General features: G+C 36.9%; 1 protein-coding gene across 2 annotated transcripts in view; it reads left to right on the top strand.

Moving 5' to 3' along the window:
• Positions 1-19,716, top strand: part of ABCA1 (ATP binding cassette subfamily A member 1) — a 110,042-nt gene extending 90,326 nt beyond the window's left edge. For both annotated transcript variants that reach the window (XM_063455214.1, XM_063455215.1), the window contains 21 exons: positions 156-254; positions 955-1,144; positions 2,076-2,170; positions 2,615-2,647; positions 5,040-5,145; positions 5,505-5,579; positions 6,055-6,224; positions 6,727-6,904; positions 7,239-7,354; positions 8,162-8,306; positions 8,417-8,540; positions 8,624-8,753; positions 9,789-9,909; positions 10,516-10,578; positions 10,972-11,078; positions 12,193-12,334; positions 13,570-13,704; positions 13,894-13,997; positions 14,176-14,268; positions 15,520-15,763; positions 16,383-19,716. In XM_063455214.1, the coding sequence (XP_063311284.1) occupies positions 156-254; positions 955-1,144; positions 2,076-2,170; positions 2,615-2,647; positions 5,040-5,145; positions 5,505-5,579; positions 6,055-6,224; positions 6,727-6,904; positions 7,239-7,354; positions 8,162-8,306; positions 8,417-8,540; positions 8,624-8,753; positions 9,789-9,909; positions 10,516-10,578; positions 10,972-11,078; positions 12,193-12,334; positions 13,570-13,704; positions 13,894-13,997; positions 14,176-14,268; positions 15,520-15,763; positions 16,383-16,523 (2,611 nt within the window). In that variant the 3' untranslated portion in view covers positions 16,524-19,716. The remainder of the gene's footprint in view (positions 1-155; positions 255-954; positions 1,145-2,075; positions 2,171-2,614; positions 2,648-5,039; positions 5,146-5,504; positions 5,580-6,054; positions 6,225-6,726; positions 6,905-7,238; positions 7,355-8,161; positions 8,307-8,416; positions 8,541-8,623; positions 8,754-9,788; positions 9,910-10,515; positions 10,579-10,971; positions 11,079-12,192; positions 12,335-13,569; positions 13,705-13,893; positions 13,998-14,175; positions 14,269-15,519; positions 15,764-16,382) is intronic.
• Positions 19,717-19,978: the final 262 nt, after the last annotated feature.

The raw sequence follows: 19,978 nt of genomic DNA on the forward strand, positions 1-19,978 counted from the left end.
ATACATTGTTATACTACTGATAGTATTATACCTGCAGAGTTTTATTTTGATATGGTTATGCTCCGTTATAGAGAACTAGACTTCTAAAAAATACATGCTTCCTGTAATGACAAAGCTTTAGTTAAATGATGCCAAATGTCTCTGTATGCTAACAGCAATGACGCCCCTGAGGATCCCAGAACACAGGCTCTCCTGAACGCCCTCATTGACAAACCAGGATTCGGAACAGCTTGTATGGAAGGATATTCTGTTCCGTAAGTGTCATACTGACCTCATTCTGACTGCATTTTTCTTTCTATTCTCCCAGGCTGCATGGGCTAGACTTTCCAAGAAACATTTCTTTCTCAAGTACAAGTGCTAACCTGTTTAATGAAAGACAGACATATGTCACTTGTAGGCTTATAGAAATATCTGCTATTTCTTATTCTTGTTATTTGAGTTCAATTATCAGATTGAGGGAGGCATATTTTAGTAAAATAATCATAATAAGAGACCTTAACAAATTACTATTAATTTTTAACGTTTAGCACTAGTAGTCCTTTATTGACCAACTACCAAGCTGTTAGCATATTTCCTAATTACACAAATTCCTTTTTTAAATGAACTATTTCCTTATTTAATATAACTATTTTAGCACGGTTGCTAAGAAATACCCAGTTATCTGTTCTTTTAACATGTCATTCCTTGCAGATAATATTTTTAGTGTTCATTTTTACATTAGTGTAGTTTTATTCACTATATATTTAAAGAAAGGGAGAGAGAGTGGTTGATATTTGGAGTTAAAGTGCAAGTAAGCAAACTAGGACAACACAATGGCTTTTTTCACATTCAGTTTATTTTTAGTATATTTTTTGAATTCCAGCTTTTTAATGCAAGTGTGTTTGAAGTGGGATTCGATTTATAATGTTTTTATCCAAAGACATATATCAACATGTTACTTGTCTTCATACATAGGGATGTTAGCTGCGTGGGTGGCGAAGATGAATGGAGTACTCAGTTTGTAACAAAGGATGTGGAAGAGATGTACATGTATGGCAACTGGACCATGGAGAACCCTTCACCCCCATGCGAATGTAGTAATGATAGAATCAAGAAAATGCTTCCAGTCTGCCCACCAGGGGCTGGAGGACTGCCTCCAATGCAGGTAAAGTTACATACAAAATAAAAAAATTGATACCGCACTCAACATAAAGAAAATATAAAGATTTATTAGCACACATACAAAAACCACTAGCACATTGACAAACACAAGTGCATTCAACTGTGCATATATAAACAGACACTAGAACACAGTCACAGACACACAATAGTAGATCTTCATAAACACACATATATATACACTCTAGCACTTATATAGACACACTCTCACACACATACTACCTACACAAATAAACAGACATATGGCTGACATATTCTTTTGTCTTGGCCCAGATTCTGTCCCTCAATGTCTGTTATTGACTGTAACTCTGCTTACTACAATGTTTCCTCTATCGGTTACTGCTCTTGTTTAGAAATGTTTACGAAGTGCCATAATCGTAATGGTTTTGCAAACCCTGGGCAGTCATTAAAAATTACATCATCTTAAATTATTTTTCTGACGTGGTGTAATAAAACATGTAAGTCATTAAATGCATCACTTCCCAAAACAGAATTCTCCACAAGTACCTGGCACACATAAACTACTCTCCAGTGAGTAGATGTCTTAATGACAAACAGACGGTACATAACAACAAAAGCTTTACTGACTAAACCGTGAGGTAAACTGAATTGACAATTTTTTAGGAAACCATTCTAAAATAGCCAATGTGTTCCCCCTCCAGCCCCCATCCCCCTACCAAGATCATTTGGTGTGGGTTCTGCAAATCAGTATGTTACATTAATAAACTAAAAAAGTAACACCAGTGAATGCTGTTTATGAGTGTCCAGAGAGGAACTGAACACATGAACAACTTATCACCTCTGATTGTGCTGTGTAGATGTACTTGACTGTACTTACTTTATCATGTGGGCTTGATCCTGAGTTTATTAAATGGAGGCGCTGAAACCCTGTCATATCTTATATTTCCTTTGAACAGCGTAAACAAAACACCTCAGACACCATACAAAATCTTACAGGCAGGAACATATCCGATTATCTTGTGAAAACCTATGCGCAGATCATTGGAAAAAGGCAAGTTGAATTGGATTAAATTGAAAATGAAAGAAACATATTGATGCATTGTTGTGTTTCTGTTGATGTATTTTACAAAATATAAGATATTATTTAATCTCTGATATCTTGACACCATCCTTTGGAACGTTATCAACAACTAGGTTTCTATGCATACTGCAAATCGGCTCCAAATTACTGTACAGTATAGTAATTCTGGTGAATGTAGTCCAAAACCTTAGTCTTATATTTGTTTGTGTCTTTTAAGCTAATATTGACTTAATAGAATAGTATTAATAATCGACTGCCCTTGTGCTCTGTCAATATGTATGCACTGTGAGCAGTCTGTAACTGATTAGAATGCTGATTATGAATAACCCCTTTTATTATGCTTCGTTGGGCAGTTTATTCCTTTAAATTAATACATTGAAAATGTTAAAACCTTTTTTAATGTTTTTTTTACAGCTTGAAAAACAAAATCTGGGTAAATGAGTTCAGGTAAGAAGGTTTGCTTTATTGTCAATAGCTATATATACCACCAACATGTATGATACAGATTTAAAGCAAGTAAGAGTGACATTTATTGGTTTCCATGAGGATAGCTGTACATTATGAACTTGGGCCCAGGATTCCCTTGTATGCAGGGCCGGATTAACATAGGGGCTGATGGAGCTGCAGCTCCAGGCCCAGGTCCATGAAATAGGCCCATTGATTTAAAAAAAAAAAAATTTTTTTTTTTTTTTTTTACACACACACTACTTTTAGGGTTGCCAGGTATTTCTCAGAAGTATTTCTTATGGTTGCCAGGTATTTCTCAGGTATTTGAGGCTGCCTAGCTGGTGCCGGTATTGCAGTAATACCGGCAATACAAATGTCTGTCTCAGTATAAACAGAGATTATTCTGCAATACCAGCGCCAGCCAGTAGGGGTCGCTATTTGTGTGGAGAGAGGCAGGGATAAGAAGTTACAGCATCAACCTCCCTGCTTCTCTCTACTCACTGATCCGCGGGGGAGCAGCACAGAGAGTCCAGACAGCAGTTTCAAGCCTGCGAGACATGGGGACGGTGAGAGACTTGGGGACTCTGAGACATTGGGACACTGGGAGACATAGGGACCCTGAGACACTAGAGACACAGTGGTCCCATGTCTCCCAGTGGCCCCTAGTCTCTCAGTGTCCCCATGTCTCCCAGCCAGTGTCTTTAGTGTCCCCATGTCTCCCAGCCAGTTTCTCTAGTGTCTCAGTGTCTCCCAGTGTTCCTGGTGTCTCTCAGTGTCCCCATGTCTCCCAGTGTGCCTGGTGTCTCTCAGTGTCCCTAGTGTCTGTGTCCCTAGTCTCCCAGAGTGCCCTAGTCTCTCAGTGTCCCCATGTATCTCAGTGTCCCCATGTCTGACCCAGTGTCTCAGTGTCCCCAAGACACACAGTGTCCCAATGTCTCTCAATGCCCCCCCTAGTGTCCTAGTGACATTGGGACACATGGAGACACAGACTCTAAGGGACACTGAGAGACATGGGGATACAAACACTAGGGGACACTGGGAGATATGGGGACAATGAGACACTAGGGGACACAGAGACATGGAGAAAGGGAGATATGGGGCACTCCCAGTGTCCCCATGTCTCCCAGCCAGTGTCCCTAGTATCTCAGTATCCCCATGTCTCTTAGTGTCTCAGTGTCCTTAGTGTATGTGTCCTCAGTGTCCCCTAGTCTCTCAGAAGCCCCTAGTCTCCCAGTGTCCCCATGTCTTACAGTGCCCCCACGTGTCTGTGTCCCCTAGTATAAAATAAAAAATCTCAGGCACACACTGATAGATTTAAGCAGGTTTATTGGACACCACAATGTTTTGACCTGTACTCAGGTCTTTATCAAGTCTCCAGTGTCCCCTATGTATCACAGTGTCTCAGTGCCCCACATCTCCCAGTGTACCCTCATGTCTCAAAGACACCCAGTGTCCCCATGTCTCCCAATGTCCCCAAGAGTCTCACTGTCTCTAGGTCTGACCAGAGTTCTGTAGTATCTCAGTGTCCCCATGTCTCCCAGTGTCCCAATGTCTCTTAATGTCCCCTAGTGTCCTAGTGACATGGGAACACTGGGAGACATGGGGACACAGACACTAAGAGACTGGGAGACACAGACATGCCCCCTTTTTGTGTATGTTTGCCCCTTTCGGCAGTTCTTGTTATGTGATTTATGTCAGTGACCCACCCTTTTACCCCATCCATTGACTTCCTACTTTACTGGACACTGCTGTTAGGGGGTATGGGTTTACTTGAAAGATGAAAGCGTGAGATTAGCATAGGGTATGTGTTTTCTAATTGCTGCATCTTATGAGTTTCCCTCCAGCACCATCTCAATCAGATACATGACGTTTAGGAGGTAGGACAGTTTAAGTGTTTTTGGTCAATAAGATTTTGTAATTAGGCCCATCATAATTGTCAGCACCAGGCCCACTTGGCTCTTAATCTGGCCATGCTTGTATGCGATGTGCTTGAGTTGTATGGATATTTTTTACACAGTATAATTGCAGCTAAACATTCAATGAGTATATGATGTCTTCATGATTTTTGGACTGGGATATGGAAACTAATAGAATGTTCCTGCTGATTGCTTCACATTTATAACTTATACATAACATCCAGTGTTTCATACATACTATTCATTATGTGTATGTGTTTAATCCAAGCTTACTTTCATTGAGTGCCAATGTGCATTAATTAGACGTAAAACATGTACCTACATAAAATTGCACATTTTAAAAAAAACATTAAATTAGAATATTGACATGCAGATGAAGACACATCTGAGTTATAACATTTACATCACGCATTCTCACGCACATATGTACAGTGTTGATTTATTGTCCTAATTTTGTTCATTTTTGCCCATGTCAGGTACGGAGGCTTTTCACTGGGTGCAAGCAGCACTCCGGCACTGCCTTCAAGTGAAGAAGTTACAGCTTCCATAAATCACATCAAGAAGCACTTGGAATTTTCAAAGGTACCCTGTAGGCTGTTTTTATTTTCAGTGGAACACTGTTAGCTATGCTGTGGATTGCAATATAATTGAGGCCTCTCACATTTGCCTGATAATATGTTTGTTCTGGAAACATGTTTGCACCATACTTTGTGTTTTTAGTATACTTAGTAAATTGAATGAAATCTAGTACTTGCTAATCATCAGCTGGTATATATAGATTTTATAAGTTTAATCCATAGATTACATTTTAGAACATTATTCACTGTGAAATTTGGAATTAGCTCTCAGAAACATATGTTTCTAAGGCCAGTTTAGTAAGGGCAATAATAATTCTGTAATTTCTCCTGTGTGTTTGTTAAATTATTTCATCTTAATTTTAGAATGGTGCCGCCCACCGCTTTCTTGATAGTTTTGGAACCTTCATGAAAGGCCTTGATGCGAAAGACAATGTCAAGGTAACCTCGATGTTCATTCCCTTTAGGAAGCTGTTCCCCTGATACATAGGGCAGATAATCAGCAATAAATGTGACAGTCATCATCTATTTTAATCTTATAGCAGCCACTTCAGTAACAGCAGGGGTGGTTCTATAGATTGTAAACTACCCATTAATACATAACATTTGCTATATGCATAGTGATCAAAAAAAAGTCTGTCTTGTTTATGTGGATCAAATTGTTTGACATGTACTATGCCATGTTGTAATCACTTTTCACATAGTAATTGCATTAAATAAAAATGGATGTACTCCATTGCAGCCATCTTTCTTCCCCTACTATTTAGCCATTATTTTCAGTAATCACATGCATTAGACGTGGAGTTGTTGACTCTTGTTATACCTTGATATATGCTTTTATAATTATATATAAAATAGTACAGACATCCAACATATATCTTCTCCAGTCAATAAAACTGCACTTTTTTTATTCAAGGTATGGTTCAATAACAAGGGCTGGCATGCTATCAGTGCATTTCTGAATGTGATGAACAATGCCATCTTGCGCTCCAACCTACTCGAGGGCGAGGATCCTGCTTCTTATGGAATTACCGCCTACAACCACCCTCTGAATCTGACCAAGGAGCAGCTGTCTGAAGTTGCACTGTAAGTTCCAACATATAGCATGTGATATTAATGTGATATTTAAAGGGACAATGTAGTCACTAAAACAACCTGATCTCTTTGAATTTGTCTCCAAGCACTGTCCCTCCATTCAGTTTAGAGCAATTTAACATTAATTAAGAATCCGTAGACAGTCCAGGTTTGACTAAGGCAGAGATTAGACTTTCTTGTAGTCATACCAAGTCTCTGATAGGCTAAAAGCAGTCAGCTGACACTTTCAGCCAATCATAGCTGCCCATTGCTGCTCAGGCTAATACTTCTCATGAACCAAAGCAGCACAGAGCGGATGGGCTGCTGGTGACTCATATATAACTGTTTAATGCTGAATGAAATGATTGTGCCAAACACTATAACCAGTTTAATGAGATAAATCAGACACAGTGCCTACAGTGTCCCTTTAAGCCTTGCATCTCATTCCATTGGAATGATTCTGTAGTCTTTTACCAAGAGTGCTATGCTTGACATGTTTACTTTAATTCTTTAGGATGACCACATCGGTGGATGTCTTGGTTTCCATTTGTGTCATATTTGCCATGTCATTCGTGCCAGCTAGTTTTGTAGTGTTTCTAATCCAGGAGAGAGTAACCAAGGCAAAACACATGCAGTGCATAAGCGGAGTGAAGCCAGTCATCTATTGGCTGGCCAACTTTGTCTGGGATATGGTAAGAAACTCTTTATATTGCAGACTGTGGCTTTAAAAAGCTAGATGGGGTGCATGGTGGGGGGGTGTTGTGCTAAGCAGAGTTTGTCATACAACACAGATCTGTCAAAGTCTTTACGTGCTAAGCTATGTGCAGGACATTGAAATATTAAGTACAGTTTGCCACTTAGCACCCAAATAATGGTCAATTTTAATTTCATAAAATATGTGAGAACATAAATGTTTCCAGTTTACCTGCATATCCGTTACTATTGTGTCCTAATTACAAACCAAGTGCAAAGTTTGGGTAAATAACATTAACACATCATTTGTTTTCTATCTCACTTCCCTTACAGTGTAATTATGTGGTACCAGCTACCTTGGTCATCATTATATTCATCTGTTTCCAGCAAGACTCTTATGTCTCTTCTACCAACTTACCTGTGCTAGCTCTCCTGCTCCTATTGTATGGGTAAGATACTGGCATCCTTTCCTTGGCATTATTCCACCTACATGCCCTAGTATATATAATATTTGGAGAACTACATAGAGAAGTAAGATAGTTTCTAATAGGGACTGTCACACAAGAGTTCTACTCTACGATTTCCATTTTAATCAAACTTGCAGATGTCTTTAGTGTTTGTTCTCATTATAGGACCTGTAGAATGTAATCCATTAAGGCAACGTTAGCACTATAGTAGAACTGCTACTATCTGCTGTCCCTTTATCTTTTAGAGTAGGAATGCATTGGAGATGAATGTACCTGATGTTTATTGCTTACAACTAAAGTTACTTTAGAAATTACTAACTAAGCAAATTGACAATATAATTGTTTAGGTAGATCGCTCAACAGAGACGTCCTTTGGTTTCCATGGTGATTGCTCTACTTTTAGAACTTTTTTTCTGAAGTTGTTTATGAGGCTGTTGTACATAAACCCCATAGAGTGATTTCTTAAGAAACACTTTTGGTATCTCGCTCATAATACAGCACTGAAATGTCAAATTCCATGTTTAGAATATGGGAACTCTAAGAATAGGTAAAAGCTTAGAGAAACTCAGTAGCTTGCCCTTCGGTTAGTGTTTTTGCTCACTTTTTTGAGACCTGAGCGGGGACTAACCGAAAGGCAAGCTATTTTGTTTCTCTACGATTTGACTTATTTTCAGAGTTTGACATTTTCTCTGTTCGTATTACTGAACCTCGTTATTTATTTTATGAGCAATACTTTGTCAGTGATGCAATTTTCTCCCGAGTTCTCATCCAATCTGGTCCATTTTACAGTTGGTCCATCACTCCACTGATGTATCCTGCCTCATTCTTGTTCAAGATCCCCAGCACAGCCTATGTGGTGCTTACCAGTGTAAACCTTTTCATCGGGATTAATGGAAGTGTGGCCACTTTTGTGCTTGAACTCTTTACCAATAATGTAAGTATGTGCGTGATTGTTTGCAGATTATGTTTTTAATTATAGTTAACAAAATGTAGAAGCAATGTGTAAAAAAGAATAAGAATAATAAATGCATGATTTTTTCTTAGAAACTAAGCAACATCAATGAAATCCTAAAGTCAGTGCTGCTGATCTTCCCTCACTTCTGCTTGGGAAGAGGACTCATTGATATGGTGAAAAACCAGGCTATGGCAGATGCTCTTGAAAGATTTGGTGAGTGATGTTCTCTGTTCTGTCTCTTTGTCATTCTGTGTCCTACATGTGTTAATGCTGATCCTATCTTGACTTTGGTACAGGAGAAAACCGTTTTGTCTCTCCCATGTCCTGGGATCTGGTTGGACGGAACCTTTTTGCTATGGCCGTGGAAGGAGTGGTGTTTTTTGCTATTACCCTGCTGATCCAATATCGTTTCTTCATTAAACCAAGGTAGCAATTATTCCAAGTACAAGCTGACTGTTTCTGTTCTATTATAAAAAAGAAATAAAAAAGTGGGCAGTGTTCACAACAATTATGTAATGTTCATTTACATTGCTGTATTTACGTTCCAACAGATATTAACGCTTGATTAAATATGTAGCTGGCAGGATGTGACAGCTGTTAATGTTTGTTCAAGTAATACAGTATATGCAGCACCCTGCATCACTAAAATATATATATATATAACAAAAATTTGATTCAAATGCCAGAACCAAGCATTACCCTGTAGAACTGTACCTAGAGCTACATAGATGGATGGATGAATAGATAAACAGATAGATCTGTATAATCATTTTTTTATTTTTTAAATAATAAATGTAAAACTATCCTTCCCAGTAATTGAATATACAGATATAAAAGACTTCATCCACTGACTTCACTAATAGGTGGTTCTCTCTTTTTAATGATTCTTTATTTTGTATTTCCCAGTAGTATAAACAGAAAAAAACAAAGCTACAATAGTTCGAAACAATATAGAACCAACATCATTGGGTAGAATAACAATAGTTGGTTGTCTTTAAAACTCACTGATGTTTGTAATGCCTACATTAATATATGACTTGATATCTCATGAGTGACATGAACCATACCCATATACCAACTTCATGTAGTCTAGTCCGCATTATGTTTTTATTGCCATGAAGTAGGTGATTTGCTTATATATTATTAATAATACATATATGTGATAATATTGATGTTGTTTAATAGAAATAATATCAGCTGCAGGTTAAATAGGAAGGATTTACTGTCACCCTGCAGATATGGCTACTTTGATAAGTGATTACTGGGCAGTGGCAGGATAGTTATTTGAGAAATGCTAGCAGCAGTGAGTGTTAGCAAGCACATCGCGTGACATTCTCCACTGATCCACGTCTATGTATAATTTTGACTGATTAATGTTCAGTATATTGTTACAGAGAGAAAAAAAGCATACCTAACAGATAAAGGATTGGCCCACTTATGCTTTTTTTTTTTACTCTACAGGCCAGTGACTGCAAAGCTTCCCCCTTTGATAGATGAGGATGAAGACGTGGCAAGGGAGCGGCAGAGGATAGTAAATGAAGGAGGACGGAGTGACATATTGGAAATTAAAGGACTGACTAAGGTAGAAACATGTTCCCACCTGCTGAGCTGAGTACGGATGCTCGCACATTGAACGTGGATTTGCTGTCATTGTTTAACCTCAGGCGCAAACCCAACCCGGCTCCCACCTGTTTCATATTATTAACCTCTTTTATGCAGAAGCAAAATATTTTTTACAAAACGTATTATTAGGACACCATATGGACCATGAAAAAACACAAAGAAATCTCTTAAAATGGAAAATAAACAACATATACATTATAGTTTTGTGAGACTAGTTTATGAATTTATCAAATAATATTTTTTTGATATTGATAAATTACACAACACAAAATGCAGATGTTAAATTCCCTTTTGCAACATGCATTAAATCTCTAAATTAATTAGCCAAATCACCATCAGATGTATAGATAAATGTGTGGAATATGTGGTGTTAAGGGGAATGAGGGCTATGCCTTCAGCATACCAACCAGCACCCCAGGATTACATGTAGAAATATAAGGATCAGTTGTAGACATTACCTTTTTTACTGTGAAAACCAAATTGTGTTGAGAGTGGGTGAGTAGGATGGAGGCTGGTTGGAGTTACCATATATCGCAGTGGTTTAAATTGAGACAATGTTTTTTAGATCTATAGAATGAAGAGGAAACCAGCTGTGGACAGGTTGTGTGTGGGCATTCCTCCAGGAGAAGTGAGTACAATATATCATGTCACAGTCGATTTTGTCTAGTTCTCTGCATGTTTACAATGACTTGCGCAAGGTGATTCAGATGTGTTGTTCCTTAGTATTTAGGAACTTTACTGAAACACGTTAAAGTTGAAGGCAAAATGCCACTTTTTATTTTCAGTGAAAGTTTTCTACATAAAAATACGTTTTCTCTGTCTGGCTTTGCAAAACCTAGCACATCTGTACCTTTATGAAACTAATCTATCAGGATTTTCAATACATTTTAAATACTTAGAGAAATATGGTTGTTTGCAGCTTGTAATATGCATAACCAATCACGAGGAATACAGCTTGTTGTTTGTGATGTTCTGCATTTAATTAGTAGATTTATTTACACAGCTATTTTTTTATTTGTAGTGTTTTGGGCTTCTTGGAGTCAACGGTGCAGGCAAAACCACTACTTTCAAGATGCTCACAGGAGACACTGATGTGACTGCTGGAGAAGCATTCCTGAGCGGACATAGGTTAGTTGGAGACATCCTTCAAACAGGATAGGAGACATGCAGCTTCTTTGAGTTCTTTGTCCTTTGTTTCTATGCTAATGTCTCTATTTTCTAGAAAGACTGAATTTTGTGTGTAGCAACAGAGAACCACAACAAAAATACAGATCATTATTTTTTAACAATAGCAATAAAATGCATTTAAAAATGTAAATGAAACAAAACATTAGTTGCTACTTTTGCTGCAAACATGGTTGGATTTTATCTAGAAAGGTTGATTTTTTTTTCCTATAAGACTGTTAGCTGGCTTAGTCATTCATTTAAACATTTTACATAGGCTTTTCAAATTATCACAATCTGTTAGAAAAACGTTTACAATGATTTATCTACTGAAGTCACTTTAAAAATTAGACTTTTTGTAGATAAATAATTTGAAATGTTTTTTCAATAGATGGTGGAAGTGTGAAAAGCTTATCCAAACATATTAAACTGACGCCTCAGTTGGTTGACAGATCAAATGCATTGCTTTTTCAAGCCTCAGAACCACAAGTTTTCTTGATGGACGCAAGTCTCTTTTCAGCTATGTAACTATGTAATTGAGCACCATTTTTTTTTTAGGGAATAAAGGGAATAAAAAATCTATGAAGCAAGCTGACAATTTGATTCAAATCCTAGAGTATGCTCTGTATAGTTTACAAACAGGACTATACATTGGACACTAGGTCATGCGTTTAGACTGTGAGAAAGGAGATTTTGTCTAAGGCAAAGGGGACAATAAAGATGTGGAATACTCTGACCGAAGAAGTGGTTTTATCAGAGTCTGTACAGATGTTTAAACAGCAACTAGATGCATACTTGCAAAAGCATAATATTCAAGAATATAATTTTCCAACTGCAGGGTAATAGCTTCTTAAACCAAGGATAAATCTGACTGCCATTCTAGGGTTAAGAAGGAATATTTTCCAAGTTTGTTGCAAAATTGGAAGCGCTTCAAACAGTTTTTTCTGCTTTCTTTTGGATCAACATCAAAAAACAGATGTGAGAAAGGCTGACCTCGATAGACACGTCTCTTTTCAGCCTATGTAACTATGTGAATAGCATGGCTAATGTGCTAATGGATAATTCACTCTGTTTTAAGTATCCTGTCCAACATGCAAGAAGTCCACCAGAACATGGGATACTGTCCACAGTTTGATGCCATAAATGAGCTGCTAACCGGAAGAGAACATCTGGAGTTCTATGCTCTGTTGCGTGGAGTGCCCGAGAGAGAGGTTTGCAAGGTAAAGTGATGTTCTGCTTTATATTGTTGTGGGTAATTGCCCATGCTGTCTTCTAAATCACATATTAAGTGTATCTGATATACAAAAGGTCATTTGTTTAATTTATTTTACCCTGTCAGTATAAATAAACACTATTTGCTCTGCATTAATCTTGAATTGCATCCAAGAGACATGATTTAAAAACTGGATGGCTGTGCCAGCTAATCACTGGGTTGTAGCACATTTGCTTTCAGGAACTTGACCTAGTTCGTTGGTAAAAGAGTAGAATAGAAAGAGCACACTTCTTTCGAGGTACTACACAATAATTGTATTTATTACAATACATTTTTTTTGTACAAGTGGCTCTCAATATATCAATTTTCATTTTGACTTGGCACAAATAGTACTCATATAAACACTTTTCCTATGACTTTTGGCCAGATGACATACCCATGAGGCACAGTTCTCTGCTGTCATGTTGTGGTTATATATGCTAGTCTGATAGAAATTAACTTGAACAGTGATCAAGATAATTCATCTGCACTTGCTTTGACCTTTACAATTCCATGGTTTGTTTACCCATTGATATCTGTACTTCAGTGACTGCGCATTTTCCATCACTCTTGTAAGATTTGCATTTTAAAAACTGACAAATATCTACAATAGACCACTTACCTATTCGTTCCAATTGTATGAGGGGTTAAACCACAGCCTTCTATGATCAACCTTGTACAGAGCTCTTTACTGTTGCATGCTGGGGAGTTATATTTCTCCAAAGAGACAGCTATTGTCCATTAACATTAAGCTGCTTGCCTGGATCTCGTGAGAACTTAATGCCGAAGAAGGGATCTTTAGTCCCATCTTTTGATTTTTGCATGATCCCACATGGCACTGTGTCACAATACATTTACTCAGCTTGCATGAGCACTCCGGTTTAGAATAAGTTATTTTATTTTTATTTTTTTTTACATTTTCTGTAAAGTCTGAAATAGTCTAGTAAAAAATGTTGATAATAAAAAATAGTGTACAGTCTCCAAATGATCTTTTCCAGGTATTGCAATGTACCAGTCAGATCCTCTGTAGATTAAAGACTTGAAGTATATAGCTAATGGCAGGCGAGGTATTTGTGGGCTATATTAGTTTGATGCAGGAAAAATAAACTTTGTGTTGGTATTTTATTTCTGAAATATTTCTGATCAATATTATTACCTTAGATTTTCAGTAGTGGTTAATGATTTTCTTTCACCGTGTCTTAGGTTGCCGAATGGGCAGTGCGTAAACTAGGCCTCGTGAAGTATGCAGAAAAATGTGCCGGAAACTACAGTGGGGGAAACAGGCGCAAACTATCTACAGCCATTGCATTGATTGGAGGGCCTCCTGTGGTATTTTTGGTACGTAGTGGACAAATTGGAATAATTCCAAATCCGCTATTTTCCTCTATTTGTAATTCAGATGTTTTGGCCTAAAATTTGCAATTCCCCTTTAAAATATGTATAATATATACGAGCAATTTCCTATTTGATGAGATAAGCTGAGGCAGACATAATACATTCACACATCTCGTCTCTTCCCAATATTAGGATGAACCTACTACCGGTATGGATCCCAAAGCTCGACGCTTTCTATGGAATTGCGCACTGAGCATCATTAAAGAGGGAAGATCGGTTGTTCTCACCTCTCACAGGCAAGTACAATATGGAATGTAATCTCATTAAAAAATTGTAGGAATCCACCATGTTTTAAAAATGGGCTGAATGCAGGGCAGGGGAAAGTGGAAGGATTCTACAATTTAATCTGTTTTGATAACTATTTATAATTAATGTATGTTTTTTTGTGTCTGTTTAAATTTTTTTTCCATACAGTATGGAGGAGTGTGAAGCCCTCTGTACGAGAATGGCCATAATGGTTAATGGGCGGTTCAGGTGTCTTGGGAGTGTCCAGCATCTAAAGAACAAGTAAGTCTTTGTTTTTATTTCCATTTTGGTCAAATTATGAAGGCTAATTACTCAAGTAGCAATTATATTGTGTACCAGGGTTAATGGAGTAACCCATCCAGGCACTTATCCTACACCCAGCCATCCACTCAGTCAGTCACATACAAAGTCACCTACTGTCACCAACTTCAACCCTTTAAATAGCCAACTTCCCTTCTCATCGATACATACATTTCCAATGCACATGCCATCACACACAAACCCAGCCATACATGCATTACACCTAAATATGTGGTCGCACATCTACACATACATATGCAGTGACACACACTTAGAGGGTATTGGTGGGACATATTTAAATGAAGCAGAAAAGTGGTGTTTTAATAGGAAAGGCCAACTTAGCAGCACCCATAAAGATATAAAACTCCCTCCACACGCACTAAGGGGTTCACCCCTGCCTGCAGGAGCCAACATTTATTTCTATGAACATCTATCTCATCTTAACAGTGGTACAGTATTGCACAATGCTTAGTAGTTTGATTAGGCTGCCTGGGTAATGTGCATATTCACAAACAAACAATGTGAAAACTTTAGATGCCTGAGAATAAATGCAATAATTCAGAAAATTGTATAAAAAGTTTGAACATTTACTTTTCATTATTAAAATAATTTTGTTAACTTTTTTAATAGTTCAAATCAGGGAAATAATCTAAAAATGCTGAAAGGGAATGAAGTTAATTTTGTCAGATGTTTATTTTAATTGTTTTGCTTTGATAAGGACATAAATCAATGTTTTCTTGTTTTGGGGTTTTATTATGTGCTATTCTTGCCATTTTGATAATTTATTTATGCTGATTTAATGGTAATATGTAAAAGTAGTTGTAGTCTGTAAATTTTGTTTATGACAACAGTCTTAAGTAGTCGCGTTTAAGTGGATCACGTTTATTTCATCACATCTGTCCAACATTTTTTTTTTCTGTTAGTATGTTATAGAAACCATTGAAACACTAATTATGACAAACATTTCTTCATCACCTCCATATAGGTTTATTGTAGTAAAATCATGACAGGCTTATTCTGTAAATAATTATGGTGATCTGGGGTAATTTTCCAATTTAGTTGATTCACTCTTGCAGTGAATAGCACCTTAAATTTTTTTATCCTTTATGATTTAGCTTTTGAGTTACAGAAGCCTTAAATAGCAGGGCTCTTGTGTATTAGGAAGTTATATTCCAATGAAGAGTTAACTTCCTGTTGGTGTCTGTGTTACAGGTTTGGCGATGGCTATACCATAGTAGTGCGCATAGCAGGCACCCATCCAGACCTGAAACCTGTAGAAGACTTCTTTAGTCATGCCTTTCCAGGTAGTATGTTAAAGGAGAAACATCGAGGAATGCTTCAGTATCAGCTACGTTCTTCCCAATCCTCTCTGGCCAGGATATTTAGCATCCTCTCCAAGAACAAAAAAAGACTTCACATTGAAGATTACTCCGTCTCTCAGACAACACTTGACCAAGTACGTTTATTCTCTTCTTATCAAGCATGGCAGATGAATTATATGTTGTGTTTCTACAATGAGGGGAGCTTGCTTTTGTTGACTCCTGTTAGCAAAACATCTGAAATCTTACATGGAAAATCATTTAATGGAGGATCTCTTTATCCTTTAAAATAAACATTTTGTAGTTTAAGCATAATACAAGCCAACTTAGCCCTCCAGCTTTCTCTAAGAACCATTTTGTAATTTAAGCATGATACAAGACAACTTTGCCCTCCAGATTTCTCTAGCAACCATTGTCAGGCAGACAATTTTGCAAATTGTAGTCCAGCAACAGTAGGGAGGCCAGTGCTGGACATTGGTGAATAACATGGACTTAAATCTATTTTAAAATGCATAGATTGTTTGTCCAGCATGCTGCAATTTTCTTTTACATTTGTCAAAGCAAGTTCCTGCTCAGAAAGTTGTAAAATTATAAATGCAACTAATCATTTTAATTTCATTTTTGGAAAAGATAAATAAATCCTCAACCACTATATAAGCACATGAAGGACCAAGTATAAATGTGTAAATATGACCCCCCAAAAATATGATCTTTTACACAAGAACTCAAGTAACATGGAAACTCTATTTTTCGTAGGTATTTGTTAACTTTGCCAAGGACCAAAGTGATGACGATCTCATGAAGGACCTGTCATTACACAAAAATCAGACTGTTGTAGATGTTGCTCTCCTAACATCTTATCTACAAGATGAGAAGGTAAAAGAAAGCTATGTATGACCAGCCAAAATGGTGAAGCACAGAGGATATTCGTTGACACTCTCCCTTGGCTTCGGATGGAACGTGAGTGCCAGGGAGGAACATTTCCAGGATCTGCACTGGGAGGCAATTGTATACTGGACACAACAGTGCTACCACTCAATGCAATGCAAATCAATGCAATGACAAACAGAATTCCATTACAGAGGCCTTGCCTCATTTATTGCCTTGTTGTACTGTACTCAAGTAGAAGACTTGAACAGAGACGTAAACAGTATGACAATATGAATCTGTAGGGTTGCACCCACTGGATGTTGCCCTATTGTGGGTTTGATACAATAGCTATTACATACAGTTTTAGGGTTGTTGTTTTTTGTTATCTGGGATCGCAACAATCTTTCTTACCACTGAGAAATCATGACCAGTGACTATTTATTAATGTTTTGGGGATTTTACATGTGTATTGTGTAGATGAAAACCAAATATGGTGTATCCTGTACCGATGGACTTAGTATTGCCACTCTATTGGTGAAGTACGGCGGTGCAGAGAATAATGAACATTTATGTTGTCAACCTCTCCTGTTAGTCATGGATACAGTTTTTAAGTGTTCACTTATTTCAATCCCACATTTTATTTTAGTAACAAACAGTGGGATGTCACATAGTAGCAATAAATAAATGCAAATAAGTGGCATTTGATTCCAAGCCGTAGATTGCACACTAGAAGAAGTGTAAAACCAATGTATCCAGCTTTTGTATTATCTTAAAAAATGTATTACAAATTCAGGTTTTTCTACCCTCCGTTAAATTTCCCCAAAAAGTTTTAAATAAAATAACATTTAAAAAAAAAATCAGAAATTTAGGTTTTAGTGTTCTGTTCTTAGATGCCATGTACAGTACATCATTTATTACCTTAACATTTTTTCTTCTTACTGCAATTTATTGCAAGTTATTGTTTGAAAACGTTGTTTTTCGTAGCATTGTTACATGTGTATTTTGGCGGTGGCATTTAAATTTTTTTTTTTTGCAATTCCTAGATTTTATTTGTGCCTTTAGAACCCTTTCTAATATTTAGTTAATCTCAAATAACATGTGTTTCCTCATTTGCATTACTATGGAATCACTCATATTGACTTTCCAGGATCGCGGAGATAAGACGGTGTGGCAAAACACCTCTTTCTTCAGCATGTGCAAAGGATCAGATTTGGGAGGTAATAAGACTTGCACTTTGATTAGATAACTGATCAGCGTATGTTGGGTTAGGTGATATTTTCAATATAAGTCAATATTTTTGCCAGCAACCTTGAAACTTTTTCACTTAAAGTCACATTGCTTGTAAAACAATCCATGCCAAAACAAAAGCTCTCCTATATCACAGTTCTAATAATTTGATCATTTGATTTTTAGTTCCACTGGGGTAAGAGATACTTAAAATTGCAACTTTAAATATCCACTATTTCACTGAAACTGTTACTTGACATCTTATTTAAATACATCACTGTGGACTATGCACGTATGCTGTGTTATGCTACAGTTCATGGTGATGTTGTTGAATGTGCTATCTATTTTAGATTGCATTTAGTATGGGGCTTCCTGTTGTACTCCATATTTCAACTATACACTAAACAGTACACCGACTATTATTCAAATATGAAAGATTAAAAAAAGATAAACAAATTTGGACTACTAAGGTTATTTTATTGTTTTGTTGGTTGTTTTCATAGTCCAGAGTGTGTCTGTTTTGGTGCTATTTATTGAAGAAAAGACCACTTTTTTTTAGTAATTTTAGACATTTTTTAAAATAGATTTTTCAACCAAATATGTCAGGATTATGGAACTCTAACTGAACCTTCTGGTAAATTATTTTGCATAATGCTTCATGGACTTCTTGTTTAGAAGTAATGAATAAGTCCATGTTATCTTTGAGGTTGCGGAATTTATTATCACGAAAATATTTAAACCTTGGGTGTTCCAAATTGGTGACCAACTTCTCATCACACCCCTTTGGAGTGGAAGAGATGGACAATACTATGGCCATATATGCCCTAGTTTTTATTTTTGTATTTATAATTCACAGCCGAGTTGGCTGTTACAGAGTTGGATACCTAGAATGAAGAGTATATCCCAAACGTGTGGTCAGTAATCCCGAGTCTCACAACAACCCTTGTGATAGTGCTGTGGGAACTTGTTTTTTTTGTACTTTTCAATACAATTAGGATTTATTTTTACTTCAGTCTATGCAACAACCAATTAGGAGTCCCCAATCTTCCATTTCCTTTAACGACAAAACAAATGTGTAGAATTAACTCTATGTTTGTACCTTAGTCAAGTTTACTCATTTTAATGTGATTGGGCCAGCTAGAAATAATTAAGGGCAGGCCATTTGTGGTTTATCAATGAAGAAAGGCCCTCCATAATGTGCCTAAATCTATCTAATGGATGAAGCGTTTAGGTGATTATACCTATACCTCGTTGAACAAGCTCCCCATGCATCTCTGACGGTTGCAACATCATAGGTACATATTACACAATCATTTTCGTTCCACATGTTTTACCTAAAAATCCATGATGTGCAAACAAGAGATGATGTTGTGCCTGTGATTTTTGGTTTCTGGAAGCACAGACAGCCAGTTACTTCTTCATATAGGACCGCGGACTAACAGCTTGGAAACCTGCCATTTGCTGCTAGGCCCTTGAACCCTAACCTGTGTGGTTTAAGAATGATAAACCAAGATTTCAAACAGCGGCCATGCTGCCACTTTCTTGTGGTGATATCCAGACACTTTGTGCCACAGTGTGTCTACCTACAGAGAAAGGCCATAGCTAGGACAGAAGCTTTACTTGTGGTTGCATCCAATTGTATAACTTGTTGTAGCTGTTGTGGACAAAACATTTCTCCCATATGATGTGATGTTTTTATGCAATGTGTTTCAACATGCTCGGTCCTTCATTCCAAGCACTTTAAGCTGTCTTTAATGGGATCTATTTTTGCACTGGAATACCCATTGATGTTGCAAAAACAAGACAGAATATATATTAAAAAAGGTTTTTTACATTAGTTAACTTTCTGTGTTAAATCCTTCAGTTGAATTTTCCATAACTGAAAAATAAATATTTGTATTGTCATTAACTGTTTAAGTATTAAATTGTATAGGCATAGATCTATGTTAATTGCCTTGTATTATGTCACATAAATAAAATTTGTGGCACAAGATATACTTTCGTCTATTCATTAAAAAAAATATCAATTTTTAAATTATTATTTTTTTGTTCTAAATACAGTTATACGCTTTTGAATTCCTCTTAATAATAGTCTAACATAGGCTCTATTAACTAAACTGACCACAATGTTATTTTTCCTCAAATTGTATAGTGTGAGTAGTATTGTATGTATGTTTTGTATTGCTTAAAAGGAACACTCCGAGAAACATATACACTACAGCAGGCCCTCTCATTAGAATGGTTATGGTTATAGA

This window comes from Pelobates fuscus, chromosome 5, assembly GCF_036172605.1.
Source record: "Pelobates fuscus isolate aPelFus1 chromosome 5, aPelFus1.pri, whole genome shotgun sequence".
In the NCBI taxonomy this organism is placed as follows: domain Eukaryota; kingdom Metazoa; phylum Chordata; class Amphibia; order Anura; family Pelobatidae; genus Pelobates; species Pelobates fuscus.